The 15,979-nt window shown below is 44.5% G+C and overlaps 2 protein-coding genes across 2 annotated transcripts in view; one reads left to right on the top strand and one right to left on the bottom strand.

Moving 5' to 3' along the window:
• MMUT (methylmalonyl-CoA mutase) overlaps positions 1-2,727 on the bottom strand; it is a 35,212-nt gene extending 32,485 nt beyond the window's left edge. Inside the window, exons 1-2 of the mRNA XM_084622362.1 lie at positions 2,651-2,727; positions 1,607-2,000 (exon numbers count right to left, since the gene is read on the bottom strand). Of these exons, the coding sequence (XP_084478488.1) occupies positions 1,607-1,958 (352 nt within the window). The 5' untranslated portion in view covers positions 1,959-2,000; positions 2,651-2,727. The remainder of the gene's footprint in view (positions 1-1,606; positions 2,001-2,650) is intronic.
• Positions 2,716-15,087, top strand: CENPQ (centromere protein Q). Its single transcript, XM_084622363.1, has 9 exons — positions 2,716-2,827; positions 3,780-3,926; positions 5,445-5,499; positions 7,007-7,124; positions 7,618-7,686; positions 9,787-9,916; positions 13,488-13,607; positions 13,853-13,930; positions 14,439-15,087. Exons 2-9 carry the CDS (start codon positions 3,783-3,785, stop codon positions 14,565-14,567), a joined length of 843 nt encoding a protein of 280 aa, XP_084478489.1. The 5' UTR covers positions 2,716-2,827; positions 3,780-3,782; the 3' UTR covers positions 14,568-15,087.
• The last annotated feature ends 892 nt before the right edge of the window (positions 15,088-15,979 follow it).

The following is a 15,979-nucleotide window of genomic DNA, read 5'->3' as shown; positions in this document are numbered from 1 at the left end:
CAGGGGCCGGGCCACACCTGGCTGTTTAGGGAGACACAGCCTCCCCTATCCAGCCCTCCATACAATTCTGGAAACCCGATGTGGCCCTCAGGCCAAAAAGTTTGCCAACCCCTGGACTAGATGATGGCAGTGGTCTCTTCTGGCCACAGAATTTATGAATGGGGAACTTAATGGTGTTACAGAGGCAGTATCATGGAGCGGCCAGTATATAAACTGCTATTTGTATCCAGAATCTTACACTCTCCACTTACCAGCTGCTGCTAAAACCCATGAACTGTACTAGTGGCAGTGACGTGGGTATATAACCTCTCCATGTCAAAGCACTAAGTTTAGAGGAGGATTCCTTTTCCTCCTGTACTTGCACTTTGTGTAGGAGATTCAACATTAAGTTTTCATAGAGATATGAACTGCCCCCAATTCATCTAAGGGGGATGTTATCTCTGAAGCCTAATGATAGAAATGTGACACACTTCTTTCACTGTTGATCATGTTTGCAGAAACATCCAGCAATTCTGGGATTGTGGATAGATAGAAAGTATCATCACTCCACCACCATGCAGTGCAATTATACAGAACTTTTCACTGAGTATTTCCAAATAATTACACAAGATTAAACATTCCTGTTAGATGGTTAAGTATTAATATACCCACTTACTGAAAAAATGTGTGATATGACAATGGCAGAAACAGGAATACCAAAAACCCTGACTACAAATTCATTTGCCAACCACTAGGTCAGACTCCCACTTAAACACTTGTATAAAAATATATTTGTAACATTCTTGCTCCGTGATAAAACTATGGTTTGAGGACAACATTTACACAAAAAAGCCTTTCTGAAGAATAAGTTGTGAAACAAATACTCTGTATTTGGAACTTTTTAGTTAATGGGACTTTCACTATTGTTTTGACTGGTAAAATTATACTGCTCTTCTCCTCAATAAAATTTTGGGCTGTATTGCGGGCAAGAAAACAGATGTAGTAGAATGAGCCCAGGTGGCTCATTTCAACAGTGGCTGAATTACTTCTGACATCCAGACTGTTATAACAGTATATTATTTCATTGTATAGAAGAGATTGGTTAGGAAATTTAACACTTTGAAGAATTATTGGGAAATCTGCTCTCAAAAACCTGAAAATGTCATCTCTGGGAAACTGGGTTGCCTACTATGCTCTGAGCTAAGCTGCTGGATATTCCTAAAGTGTAAATTAGGGATGTAAAACATTAACCGGTAAGCATTAGTCTTACCGGTTAACCGCCTTAACTGTTAGCTCCAGCCATATCGGCTAACCGTTTAAACAAAAAAATTTTTAATTGTTTAAATGGTTAACTTTTAAAACAGTATTTACATCCCTAATGTAAATATATTTAAAATGCACTGTATAATAGTTAAATCTAGAGTGCCAGGATGAATATTAAAAGTTTAACTAAAACTGACAAAAAAAATTAGCAGGTTTTCCACAGCAAATTTGTCCCCTATAGGGCTATGACACAAGACTAAGTTGTTCCAGGATCTCTGCACTATCCTTGCTAGGCTTAACCTGGAACGCAGCCCAGCTGCTGCCTTTACGCAGGCAGAGATAGAAAGGTTAATATTAGCTTTACCCTTGATGTTGTCCTTGTAGAACTTGTTGCTCTCCTCCACTGTGCTGAAACCAGCATATTGGCGGATAGTCCATGGCCTGTAAGTATACATAGTGGGATAGGGTCCCCGAGTGAAAGGCTTCACTCCTGGCAGCTCCTCAGGAACGTTTTCTGTGTCCCTTCTGGAGTATAAAGGCTTGATGGCAACTCCTTCTGGGGTGTGCCATATCAATTCCTCTGGATTTTTGCCCTTCAGCTGCTTTTTAGCCATAGCAGCCCACTCTGGATGCAGAGGTTGCCGGTGTAGGGAGCGCCACATGATCTTGGAGTGGTGTGGCCAGAGGCGCAGAAGCCCATCCTTGGCCCTCAACATGTCTCGCTGTGTGGGCCACCGATGTGAGAAAAGCTGAGGAAACTGAAAGTATATAAATAAATACTGTGCATTGCCATGTTGTCTTTCATGGGAAGAGCTCAGGAGGGGGGAAGCTGAGTCACACAGCAGTTCAGTGGCTTGCCTAAATTCCCACAGCGAGTCACGGCCAGAGACAAAGGATGGAAACCCCTCCCCGAGGAACACTCGACCTCAGAACAACTATACAGGGAGTAAAACGAACGCCCCCCAGCCCCGAAACCAGCTGGAGGGAATTCAGTAGAGACAAGCGCAGAGCCCGGCCCTTGGGAAGGAAAATCCGGCGCGCAGCTGCAGGTCCCGCAGCAGTGCGGAAAAGGCGGGGTGGGGTGGGGGGGGGCAGGCCTGACGGCGGATCCCAAAGCGAACAGGAGCCGGCCGGGCGCGGCCGTGGCAGACAGGGCTGGGGCGCGTTAGCCGGCGGGCGTGGGGCAGGCGCAGCTGGGGAGGGGACTCCCGGAATTAAAGCGAAGGGCCTCGCGAGCAGCCCGGGGGGGCTGACAACAGCCGTGGGGAGGTCGCGGGGTGTTATGCAGCGGCCGGGGGCCCACAGGAGGCTGCCAAGCCGCCGGGGCGGAAGGAAAGGGGGGTGGGGGAGGGGATTTAACGGCCGGGGCCCGCTCCCCAATGGCGTCACGGTCGGGACATGCCCTTACCCCCAACCCCCGTCCTGCTCCTGCTGCCCGTCAGCCCCAAACCACCCCGAGTGCGCAGGCGCGCTGGCTTGGCCTCGGTGTGCGCATGCGCGCTACAGCGCGGGAACGCTGTCTGGAACGGCTCGGCGGCGTTCCGCCGGGCACCTGGTCTGGCTCTGGGGTCGTTGAGGAGGAGTGGTGAGTCTCGGAGGGGCCGTGACGGGCCGCGCGATGGGACTTTTTTTTCGGGGGGTTGGTCAACGCGACAGCATCAGGTAGCCGTGAGGTGAGAAGGGGCGTTAAGGTGGCCGAGACTACATCTCCCGGCATGCAGTGTGCCCACTGGAGTAAACGTTCTATGGCCGGGGTGGCGATGCATGCTGGGGGATGTAGTCTTTCATAGCGTCAGGGATCCCCCTTCCAGTCATAAACCGTATGTTTATGGCCATATCTCTCTCAGCCCACCCAAAGGGGGCCCCAATTACTCAGATTAGTCCTACCTACTGTCACGACAGTCCCTTATGTCATGACAGTCACTGCCAGGAGACCCAGCCCGGTGACCTTCTCCCAGGCCATGACTGTCACCGCTGCAAGAACATAATCTCTATGTCATGACAGTAGCTGCTGCGAAAAAGGGCAGTGACATGGTCTCTGTGAAGTCACGAGAGTCCCCCCTGCAAGGCTCTCATTGTCCATCATGTCACGACAGTCACTGCCACAAGACTCAGCGTCATGACATTGACTCCCATGTCACGACGGTTGCGGCCAGAAGCCTTGGCAAAGTGGCATCAGCCCTGTGTCACAGTAGGAGCCGCCTAGGAGAAGCGGTAGGAGGAGGATGTAATGTAAATAGTCTTTGTAACATGCATGACATTAGTGTTTATGATCACATAACAAACAAATGTTGGCTAATGGGTCTGGGGAGTAATGGGGGCAAGGGTGTCTGTGGGCACATGTAGAATATCCAATGGCTTCTACATTAGGCAGCAACTGGAGACATTTACCAAGGGAGCGATGCACTCAAATACACAAAAGGTTATGCTGTATTCAACATAGACTTCCTGTTCAATAGATGTGTGTTTTGCACTTCTTTATAGATTATAAATCTCTGTCTCTGTTGACCTCTACTTCTCTCCCCACTGCTTTAAAGATCATGAAACATCACTGTGCTCGTCCCCCTAAGGCAGGGAAGTCTGTCAGAGAAGGAGCGGCACAAAAGAGGAGCAAGTCACAGCAGCACCCAGAACCTTCCAGCAAAAAAGCAGATGGAGAACAAAAACGGGGACAAGAGAAAGAGGTCATTACATTTCAGACTAATCAGCCCAAAGAAATTAAATTATTCAAGTGGGAAGAGAGAATATGCCATCCTTCTACTAATGTGTGTGTGTGTGTGGAGGAGAGCTTTTCTTTGAATATTTGCTTAACTTGAGCAAATATCCACTCTGTTCAAGATAAGCATGCACCTCTTCTCTCTGCAACACACAGACTGACTGGAAAAGACATGAAAAAATCCTCAGGGCCTGGAGGAAGTAGCTATCTGAATTTTATGTGATTGGCCAGGAGGGGGCAGTGTAGTCCCATAGCTTAACAAAACAGAACTGACCATTCATCTATTAAAGGGATGTATTCTAGAACTCATTAGTGACTACATCGGGGTGGCCAACCTGTGGCTCCAAAGCCGCCTGCAGCTCTTCAGAGGTTAATATGCGACTCCTTACCTAGGCACTGATTCTGGAGCTGGAACTAGAGATACTAACTTTCCAATGTGTTGGGGGGTGCTCACTGCTCAACCTTCTGCTCTGCCCCAAGCCCTGCCCCCGCTCTACCCCTTCCCCCAAGGCTCCTGCGCCGTACCCTGAGCCTGCCATGCCTTCACTCCTCCCCCCCCCCCCGGTAGCCTCCTGTGCACGTGAAACAGTTGATGGCGGTGGGGGAGTAGGTGCTGATTGTTGGGGGCTGCCAGCAGGCACTGGGGAGTAGATGGGAGGCTGCTGATGTATTATTGTGGCTCTTTGGCAATGTACATTGGTAAATTCTGGCTCCTTCTCAGGCTCAGGTTGGCCATCCCTGGAGTAGGTGATTAGAGCAATAAAATCTTAGCTCAGTAATTTCTTGGAGAAAGTGGATCACTTCTGGCTCATGGTCTTCAGGGCACAAGATTGACACAGACAGCTTTCTATCTGAAAGATGTTCCTTGTCACAATCAGCCTTATGAGCATCACGGTCCCAAAAAGCTGTTGAAAAGAGATTAGGAGAAATAAGCCCCTACATTTTCTCATCTGCAGACTTGCTTCTGTAATGTGAGAGTTAAAGAGGTCTGGTTATAAGTTGCTTCCTCCTGTTTAAGACTGAAAGAGGCCTGCAGAACTTGTAAGAGATATGCTCTTATTTGAGAATGTGTGCTCCATGACTATGGCTGCACAAACCAGAAAACAAGCCTTTACTACAGGAGAGGCGACCAATGGCAAAAGGCCATTGTCATGTAAGCAAATGCCTCCACAGTCCTTACTACCAAGTGGGTCCTTGGTAGCAAGTGGATGGTCCCATACACCAGAAAACATTTACAGGCAGTCCTCGGACTTACAACACAATTGGTTCCTGAAAATTGTGTCGTCAGTCGAAGCGTCATAACTCGGAACTGCAATCCACTCCATTGCGGAACCGAGCATCGAAAAGTCAAAACCACTTGTCATAAGTCAATCAGGGTGTCACTTCAGAAGCATCGTAAGTGCCGTTAATCGTAAGTCAAACGTCGTAAAGTCGAAGATTGCCTGGACACATTTCTTTCTGTGGTGTAAATTTTCCTTTTTACCAGGTCACACAGCCAGCCAAGAAGAGAGAGAAGCGACAGAGGGAGCAGTCCCCAGAAGGTACAAATTTCCTTATTTTCTGTACATGTCTGTATCCCATCAATATTTTAGTGCTTTGCCCATAAATCCATACTCTGAAGCAACACTGAGAACCGGAAATAACTCATAAGTTTTATCAAAATAGGATTACAAATAGGCCTCCTTTTTTTTTCTGTGCCTGACAAAAAATAAATTAGCCTCTGTATAATCTTAGCCAAGATGCATTTCTATTTCTTATTAAAATATATTATTTTACTTCCAAATAGTATGTTTCTTTTCTGTTGCCTGCTTGTGGTGGGGCCTGTGTGTGTCTATCAGGACCACAAGGGTCCTCATTTTAACTTGCTCCTGATCCCTTGATGGCTACTGGATTATTGTGTACATGGTACTTAATATACAAAGAAGTAGACAAGGTCCCTGCCCTCATGAGTAGGGCTCCATGTCTGTCACACAGGTTGTGGAAGTCACGGATTCTGTGACTTTCTGCAACCTCTATCACTTCTGCAGGAGCCAGTGTGACTGGCCCCAGGGCTACCTGCTCAGGTGGCCCTGGGATAGCCACACCACCCACTGCTTGAGCGGCCCCGGGGACAGCTACATCAGCCACTGCTCCAGCGGCCGTGGCCCCCGGGCAGGTGGCCAGCTGGAGCAACTGCAGTCTGCAGCCCTAGGCAGCGGTCCCTGGCCACCGGAGCATCCACGTTCCGTGGCCCCTGGCACTTGGAGCCACTGGCCCCAGGTACCCCCTCCCCCCAAGTAGCACTCTTCCCCTGCTCTCCCCTCCCCCCAATATCTAGTCACCGGTATTTTTAGTATATGTCATGGACAAGTCACGGACAGTGAATTTTTGTTTATTGCCCGTGACTTGTCCATTACTTTTACTAAAAATACCTGTGAATAAATTGTAGCCTTACTCATGAGTTTACCATCTAAATCTATTCCTTTTAGAACCTTTAAAACTGCTCCTTAATCAGTCTGGAGAAGTCACTGCTAAGTGACAGAAAACATTCCCTTCTCCTTCTCAAATAGAACATGCCATCTCTGCAGCACTTCCAACTTCTGCTGCATCCATCAGTTTAGAAATCAGGGCTGGAAATCAAACCTGAGTCAGTCATATATTGGTGCCTAATGTCACTAGCTCAAGTGTCACTGGGGAGGAGGATGTGTTATGGACCAGTAGCTAAAATAGCTTCTTAGGGGCTTACTTCTCAATCCTTTCACCAGTTTTATCAATTATGTTGGGAGGAAATCATAATAGAATGAAAGCTTCTTAGGGCAGGGACCACATATCTTCTGTGTGTTTTACATCACCAAACATACTGTCAGTGCTTTAGAAATAACTACTACTGACAGTGTGGACAGGGGTCTGAGATGCTGTTTCTTTGGGGCAGAAAATCTGCTCTTGAGTTGATAGCTCAGTCATTTGGGGGTCAGAGAAGTAACTGATTTACCATAAAGTTTTTTATCCAAGTCCGATAGGTCACATCTTGACTGTTTCTCCTTCTCTCTGTCTTTCTGATACCAACAGAAACAGGTTCTCGGGGCACAAAAAAGGTGAAGTTGGCCCCTGGCAAAACAGCAGCATGGCAGCCACTCCCAGCCAGTAGCATCGACCACCTGGGAGGCATGATGGATTCAGTAATATTGCAAGTATCAAGCACCACCGCATCTCATCCCTCAGCCAAGGCTTCAACCACATAAGACCAGGAATCTCATTGTTTCCTCAAGTAATTAGGAGGCTTAATGTAATAGCTAGTAAAAAAATCATTCTGAAAGTGTCCGAGCAACTAATCAGTTCTTGAGAATTCAAAACACTGTAGCACAAGACACCAGGTCCATCTGGTACTGGAACTCTTCATTTAGAAAGCATGAGATGAGATTTGGAAGGTGTTCTCAGCCTGGGGTAGAAAGAGGCCTTGAGACATTTAATAGATAGTGGGAAAAATAGACATACCCAGGTAAACTGACAACATAACTGGCTATATTTGCAGTTCAGCAATATTATTTCATGGAAGCTCTGCTAGATAGTCATGTCTTGTGTGACATTGCTGATCATATAATCCCATTCTAGGAAGTTCCATATATATATATATATATAGGTTCTGTGGGAGAAATTAACATTTTGCTTTTTCCTTCTAGATCCATTCTAAGTAAATCAATACAAGAAAAAGATGACATTCAAAAGCACCTCAACCTCCTGAAGGAAAGGTAATGAGTGGTATGGAAGAGACCTAAGGGCTCTCAGTGACTTTGTAATGTATACCTAGAAATGTTCCTTCACTCCCGGGAGCTGTCACCTTCAGGAAATCTATCAGAGGGAAGCTGCTGTATGATCAAGAAAGGGAAATCTCAAGAGCATATTTGCTGAAGTGGATGAACAAGATTTGTTCAAAGTGGCAGAGCCTCCCTTTAACCACCTTATATAGGCAACAGGCACTCAGACAGCATTCCTGAGAGCTGCTGGAATGAACTATATGCTCTAGAACTGTATTAGAAAGTGAGATATTGAATTTGGCAATTCAGAGCCACGATCATTTTGTGACATCAGCGGTTTAAAAAAAACCAAAACCCCTCACTCAGGTTATTAAGAGCTGTGACCATTAATAGCATGCGTGGAGAAGGGTAATCTCGTGTTGGGCATAAAGTGCAGCCTTCTTGTACTTCATTGCTCAGATAGCCAGTTATACTGTGAAAGATTTGTCTTCCTTTGGAGTGGCGATTACTGGCTACTGCCAGAGGCCAATACCAGACTTGATGGACCAACATGAGACGCCATCACCTGATTTCTGGAGGTGCTGAGTGTTCGCAGCTCTGATTAACTTCAGGGAGAGTTGTGGGAGCTCAGCATTTCTGAACATCAGACCAAGCTATTTCACACTGGACATCCAAAAATCAAGGCACCTCCAAAATTAATGGCCACTTCTGAAAACAGGTGTAAAGCTCTTGCTCTGACATGTCTATGTAGTATCTTTAACAAAGGCACAGGACACTGTATAAAGTTACTCAAATGAATGGGTCCAAATTGGGAAACAGGAAGTGCTGCACATAAGCATTTAGTTAGTTTTATTTTAAATGGTGAAACCATCAGAACAGCACAGATAGTACTTAGAAGTAAGTTTCATATCCAGGAGCATAGCCACAACATAACCCTAGCTCCTAGTACCTTTATATTATATCAAGAACAATTAAATAGGGTATTGATTCTGACCTCCAGTAACTGAAAGGGGTTATAATGTTTGTCTTAAATCCAAGGCTATTTAGTTCTTTGCAAGTTAATGTTGTATTTACTGAGACGCAATGTAAATATTTTATGATGGGAATAATTTATTGACATAGGTCAGTGCTTGTAAGCATATGGGCTGTAGCACTGGGTATGAGTTCCATCCTGAACTTTTATAATTAGACATTACTGCAGTAAAGACTTACGATAATCCAGCCTTAAAAAGATGACATTTATGAGCAATTCCAGCTCCTTCTCCTCTCTCTTCCCCCTTCTCCCCCCTCAAAAAAAGAGTCTTGGCTTTAGTAGATGGTAAAAAGATGACTGAGCAAAGGTACAAAGAATTAGCAAAACTAAAGGATGAACCATTACGAATACTTGTTTTAAGCATCAGAATCCTCAGTGAAAAATCAATTCACATGTCAAAACTGATCTTCATTGGTTTAAATAATTAGAGCCCTTCACAGATGCAAAAATTTCCATCCACACCCGATCAGCATCCGCAATAATTAGCTTGTATCCGATCCGCACTCCACCTTTTATATGTATCCGCATCAGCGCCCTATCTCACTGAGAGCCCTGCAACAGATACAAACATTTGGATCCGCATCCAGTCTGCAAAGATGGTAAACACCACAACTGCATCCATGGATATAAAGCAGATATCCACAAATTTGCAGGGTTCTATAAATAATAACACTAAGCACTTCCACAGCACTTCACAAAAATTAATTAATCTTAAAGACCTGAGAATAGTACTAACCTACTTAACCTTACGGATGCCAAACTGAGCCAAAGGGATTAAGTGAGACCACAGCAGACAACACCGTCATAGCCAAGATAAGACTTCTAGAGTTGCTGGCTCCTAGTTCTGTGCTCAGGCATCTAAACCCACACCACTCTTGAAAGAGAATTTCAGCCCACTCTCCCTTTTTTCTTTCTTGAACACTTTGGGCCCTTTACTTGAGTGAGAGAAGCTCTGGGATTGGTATGTGATGAACATGTCGTCTCCCTATACAGGTCTTTAGTGGGTTACCTTATTTTTAAGGAACAAACACGTGATGCTTTTTTATATATATATAATCAAGGCTTCTGAGACGTTACAGGACCCTGAAGGTGCCTGTTGGGAAGCTAAGCAACCTGAAAAATGTGCCGAGTCTTAAGGTGGCAGAGAAAGAGAATCTCTCATTCAATGAAGAGGCTGTGGCACTACTGCAGGTAAGGGAGACATGGGGCAAAGGGGGTATGGGATAGGAATAAAAAAAAGTATAAATCCTTGTTCTGCTCCCCAATAGATTCTAGCCTTTCAATGGAAGGACCATTTACTCTAGGGGTGGGAGGGGAACTTCAGGTGTGCATGTTCTCATTCCTGAGCTTCACTTCACACTGCTGCATTGAAGGATCCCAACTGTGCACTGGAGAGACTACAGTCTCCTGGGATGAGGAGGAAATTCAGTCCAGGTTCACTCAATCCTGGTCTTATTCACCTCTTTTATCAGGCACTTTGTTTAAAAAAAAATTTCTGATGTGCATCACAGTACAAAGGGGACCAAAGACGACACAGGGAATTCTAGACCAGTCAGCCTAACTTCCATACCTGGAAAGATACGGAAACAAATTATTAAACAGTCAGTTTGTAAGCATCTATATGATACTATGGTTATAAAGAATAGCCAGCATGGATTTGTAAAGAACAAATCATGCTAAATCAACCTAATTTCCTTTTTTGAGAGGGTTACTAGTAGATGGGACCTGGAGTAGTGGGTAGGGTTAGGTCCCCCCATCAGCCACTCGGGAAGTGGCCTTAGCCCCCAAGAAGGGGATAAGACTCAGAACTAAAAGTCTTCACATCATCTCTGGGCCTGTTGAAATTATAGCTTGGAGGACATGGCTTTCACTGCTCCTTTTCCTGTGGTGGGGTATGGTTAGGATCCTAAGGCTTCCAGCAGGGAGCCTCAAAGGGCCTGATATACCCTATCACAGAATGTTGTTTGTAAGACATGGGAGGTAGTTGTCCTGCTCTACTCGGCACTAGTGAGGGCTCAGTTGGAGTACTGTGTCCAGTTGTGGGTGCCACACTTCAGGAAAGATGTGGACAAACTGGGGACAGTTCAGAGCAAAAATGATAAAAGGTTTAGAAAACCTGACCTATCAGGAAAGGTTAAAATAACTGGATGTGATTAGTTTTGAGAAAAGAAGGCTGACAGGAGGACATAAGTCTTCAAATATGTTAATGGCTGTTTTGAAGAGGACAGTGATCAGTTGTTCTCCATGTCCACTGAAGATTAAACCAATTAGTTCTTGTTCTATCTGCAGCAAGGGAGATTTAAGTTAGCTATTAAGAAAGACTTTCTAACTAAGTGTAGTTAAGCACTAGAATAGACTTCCAACAGAAGGTCTGGAATCCCCATCATTGGAGGTTTTTAAGAACAAGTTGGACACACACCTGTCAGGGATGGTCTAGGCATACTTGGTCTTGCCTCAGCACAGGGGATGGACTGAATGACCTCCTTTCCAGCCCTACATTTCTGTGGTTAGGTAGTAATATTTGAGCAGATCTCTGATGTGCAGTTCCCCTTGTTATGGTAGTTTGGGATAACACAAATTTACAAGTAACCACATTGCCTGTTTCTTGCTGGGGTGGGGGTGTAAATTTGGCACATAATTGGATTCTGTGGTGGTGATCACTAATCTAACTGATTAGTAACCCAGATCCCTCATCCTTTCAAGGTCTTCACACAAGCATTCTATTAGACAGTGAGATTTCGTGCTGTGGTTACTCTGGAGGCTGAGATGCAGTGGACGGTGTAATGAGGAGGCGACAGAATTTATAGTGTGTTGTATAGTGTCGCCCCTCTCCCCGTGAAACTCCATAGTGGTGGTGAGTAAGATAGCACAAATAACCACTATGACTCAAACTGGTGACCTTAAAATCTGTTCCTGCTTCCTCTTTGTTTCTTAGACTAAGTCGAAAAATGGCTGTGGATTATCATTCCATATTCTAATGCTACAGGGAACAATCTATATCCAATTTGACACTTCCACAGACAAGCAAATCACTGTCTTTAGCTCATCTGCCACAGAGCAGGAAGGAGGCAGGGCTCTGTGCTTGATGGAAAGTTAATCAGGAAGTGCTGTGTAAGGCCACCTACCATGAAGAATCATTGTGTTCAGTTTTAAAACAAAATCCCACCAAACTTGCTGGCAGACGAGGAAGTACTGAAGATGCTGAAACAATATTTTGTTATCCACGTCTTGTTTCTATTGGATTTCTGCCTCCACTGTTCTTGCCTGTGGGTAGCAGGGAAAAAGAGGCATCCTTTCTTATGTTATGGAAGAAATCCAATATGGCATGTTCTGGGAAGGACAAGAAAAATTACAGCAAAAAGAAAAGGAGTACTTGTGGCACCTTAGAGACTAACCAATTTATTTGAGCATAAGCTTTCGTGAGCTACAGCTCACTTCATCGGATGCATACTGTGGAAACTGCAGAAGACATTATATACACAGAGACCATGAAACAATACCTCCTCCCATCCCACTCTCCTGCTGGTAATAGCTTATCTAAAGTGATCACTCTCCTTACAATGTGTATGATAATCAAGTTGGGCCATTTCCAGCACAAATCCAGGTTTTCTCACCCTCCGCCCCCCCCCCTCCCCACACACACACAAACTCGCTCTCCTGCTGGTGAGTGAGTTTGTGTGTGTGTGTTTTTTGGAAAAAGGGGGGGGGTGAGAAAACCTGGATTTGTGCTGGAAATGGCCCACCTTGATTATCATACACGTTGTAAGGAGAGTGATCACTTTAGATAAGCTATTACCAGCAGGAGAGTGGGGTGGGAGGAGGTATTGTTTCATGGTCTCTGTGTATATAATGTCTTCTGCAGTTTCCACAGTATGCATCCGATGAAGTGAGCTGTAGCTCACGAAAGCCTATGCTCAAATAAATTGGTTAGTCTCTAAGGTGCCACAAGTACTCCTTTTCTTTTTGCGAATACAGACCAACACGGCTGTTACTCTGAAACCTACCAAAAACTACAGCGTACGCAGGTGACAGTCCGTGCCTGTGCCTCTCACACTTCATCTGCTTCAAACTTCCCCTTTCCAGTGTTTTGTTCTTATGGTTTACTTTAAGTGGCAACATCAAACATAACCCTGAGCTGGCTGTTCAGAGGGATTTTCCCCTTTGAGTGTCTTTTGGAGGCAGAAATAACCTTCTGAATTGGAGAGAATAGGAGCCACCTGGTCTGTCATTGAGTCAGTAAAAGAACTCAACATCTCTGCATAGAACCTGACATTCTATTACATAAATATTATTTACAATATCATTTTCAACTTCTCAGAGCATTTGTCTTCCTCTCTGATTCCCCTGCAAGAGTTCATGTAGATGCATAAGGTGGCTGTCATCATGGTATTTTAACAGGAGCTTATCTGGCTTATTTGGCTCATCTAGTCAAACTGTGTCTAACAGAAGAGCAGCTGTGGGGTTGGGAGAAGGTGAGACTGGATTCTTAATTCCATGCTGGAACTGAATCCAAGCTTCTTGTTCACAGACAAAGATCAACGACCAAGTCGTAATAGAGCTCTTTTGTTGCTTCATACAAATGCTGTCAGGTGATAGAAAAGACTTCAATCCTTTTAATTCTGTTGATTTCGTGTTCTTTCTTGAGCATCCGTGTTTGTCAGGGAAGTTAAAGATAGGACAGTTTGGGTGGGACTCTAGCACAATGTTTTGCATATAAACCGTTTTTAAATGTATTTGTTCTATTCTTTCCATTTTAACCCAGGAAGAAATAACAACAGCTGTGCAGACTGCTGAGAACACAGACGAGAATATTCAGAGCCTGCAGGACAAAATCCAGAGTCTCAGGAACCGGTTGGAGGAAGCTGAAGACAAGGCTAAGAAGGTATCTTATAACAAGATTTGCTGCATTGATCCCAGGAGGGCATATTTCTGGAACCAACCAGTACATGATCTGTCAGCAGAGGGCCTTGTGTAGGAGAGACACACCTGGGATTAGGAGTGTGCATTTTCAAGGATTTCTAAACATCAGGGATTTCTGTCTTTCAGGATTAAGAAAGTAGGAGGATGGTGGCACATAAAGAATCTGTTTGCATCTGTGATCACATTTTATTTTTCTTGCTTCTCTAGGTGTTCCAGAAAAATGGTACAGGAGTCCTCAGCCTTCCAGAACTCCCAAAGCACAGTCTGACAGCACCCACTCTGCAGGTGAGCAGGGACAGGGCACCACGTTTTCAGAGACCTCCCAGCCAATGAGGAGGAGACAACAGAAGCCATACTGCCCTTTCTAGCGGGAATTGTTAGCATTTCCCCTCTCCTGGGCAGAGCAATGTGTTTTGCGTTTGAATAGTCTGTAAACTACTCTGAATAAGAACTGTCTGCCTATCCCTGATCCCAGAGAGAAGTTTATTAAATGGTCCCTTGTGAGATATTTCCATCCAAGTGTTAAGGATCACTACCCTCATGTCACCTTGTAGACAGTTGGGACTGCACTGGAAATAAAGTCTTATTGGATGGAATTTCTCCTGGACTCTTAATGGCTTGTCTACACATAGCAGCAATGTGCAATGGGTGGGAAGAGAGGGAGGTGTGTGATTTCTAAAACGCACTCTCATAGTGCGCAGTGTTGCTCCCTGTAGACGTGCCCTAAGTGAAATGGTTAGGTCTTGTATTTCTCTCACCCATTCTCCATTTTCCTTCCTTTCTTCCTTCTCAGGAGGAGATTCTGAAAATCCAAGACCAGAAAGGTATTCTGAAGGACCTAAGCACCATCCAGCACTCAGCTGAGATGAAGAACATGTTGACCCTCCTTGAACAGGCCTATGAGAAGGTGGACTCCCTTTGAGGAATGCATACACAAAGTTATGCTGAGGCAGGCTTTATTTCATGGTCCAGCAGGTGTTGATCCTGTGACAATTTTTTTGCTTCTAAAGACTTGCCTTCTGCAATCACCAAGTGTCTATTAGTCAATCTTTTATCAGCTAGGTGTTGGCACAATATATTGATTGTTGCCTAGTGGGACATTAGTGACATGCTGCTTTTTCACTTGCGTAAAGAGCAGACATGTAGAACCTAGCTCATCCACAGAAGGACCACTTTTAAATAGTGTATATATTGTCTATTAATAAACTGGGTTATGGCTGATATTTTCCATTTTCAAACATTTTTTTTTTGTGGTTCAGAGAACTGACTGACTAGAGGGAGATTCCACTAGCTCTAATATTGCATTGAAAGGTCTGGGTTTCTTTTCTTGTCTTTTGGAAGACTAGGATTGTTTCATTATTAGGTCTGTCATATCAGAGATATGAATTTAGTACTTCTATGGACTCAACATTCACTCTAAAGAGAAAATAAAATCCTATTTGAAGTTGAATGATGTAATAGATATTTTATTTAAAGAATAGTTACTAAGCCACAATAAATACTCCTTTTTTCAAGCAAAATTAGGTCTGTCTTTAAATGTAAATCAAAACACCTATGTGGGAACCTGAAGTTAAAGGATCAACATTTCATTTGATCAGCTGGACAGTATTCCTTAGACTCTTAGTCCACTGCATAACAAAGGCACTTGCATCTGGTTCAGTAGGGCCTAGGTTTATCCTGGGAAATGGGCAGGGATAAGAAAAGTTTATGGTGCAAGTCTCAGAGTTCTGTACTCACCTCTTATTTCATTAATTCCCAGGAAACCTTTAGTTTTGGAAAAGGAAAACAAACTAACAAATGCATACAAGAGAGGTCAGAACCTGGAAGGAAATGCACATTTTAATGTCTTAACTTTTCCTGTGCTACTTACATATCTGGGGTTCCAAATGAGGAGTTTCTAGGAATGATGCTGATGATTTCCCATACGTGGCTTAAAACTTGTTGCTGCCTTCCCCTCTCTCCAGCCTGAGGGGTAAAGAATTCCACCCCCAGCAGTTTTTCCAATTTGAAAGGGTACAGCCTCCCTATTGGTTCCCCTGGTCAGGTGCCAACTCAGGTTAAGCTTCTCTTAACCCTTTACAGTTAAGGCAATTAGGGTACATCTGCTAAGGAGGATTCTATAGCTACTAACTGGCTGGGTGTCCATAAAAGGGAGCTACCCCCCTCATTTATCACAATGACAAAGTGCCTCTCCTTTTGTCTTCAGCTGGCTTAAAGATGTCCTCTCCACCCTGAAAGAAACTGGAACAAAGGACAGTAACTACAGGGGTGTAAGTGATTGCTGGACCCAGACTAGGAAGGAGCCCAGTCTGTGAAAGAAGCTTATGGAACATC

The sequence above is a fragment of the Lepidochelys olivacea genome (assembly GCF_965140295.1).
Source record: "Lepidochelys olivacea isolate rLepOli2 genome assembly, chromosome: 3".
NCBI lineage: Eukaryota > Metazoa > Chordata > Testudines > Cheloniidae > Lepidochelys > Lepidochelys olivacea.
Note: the sequence above shows the minus strand (reverse complement) of the source record. Positions and strands in the feature narration are given on the sequence as shown.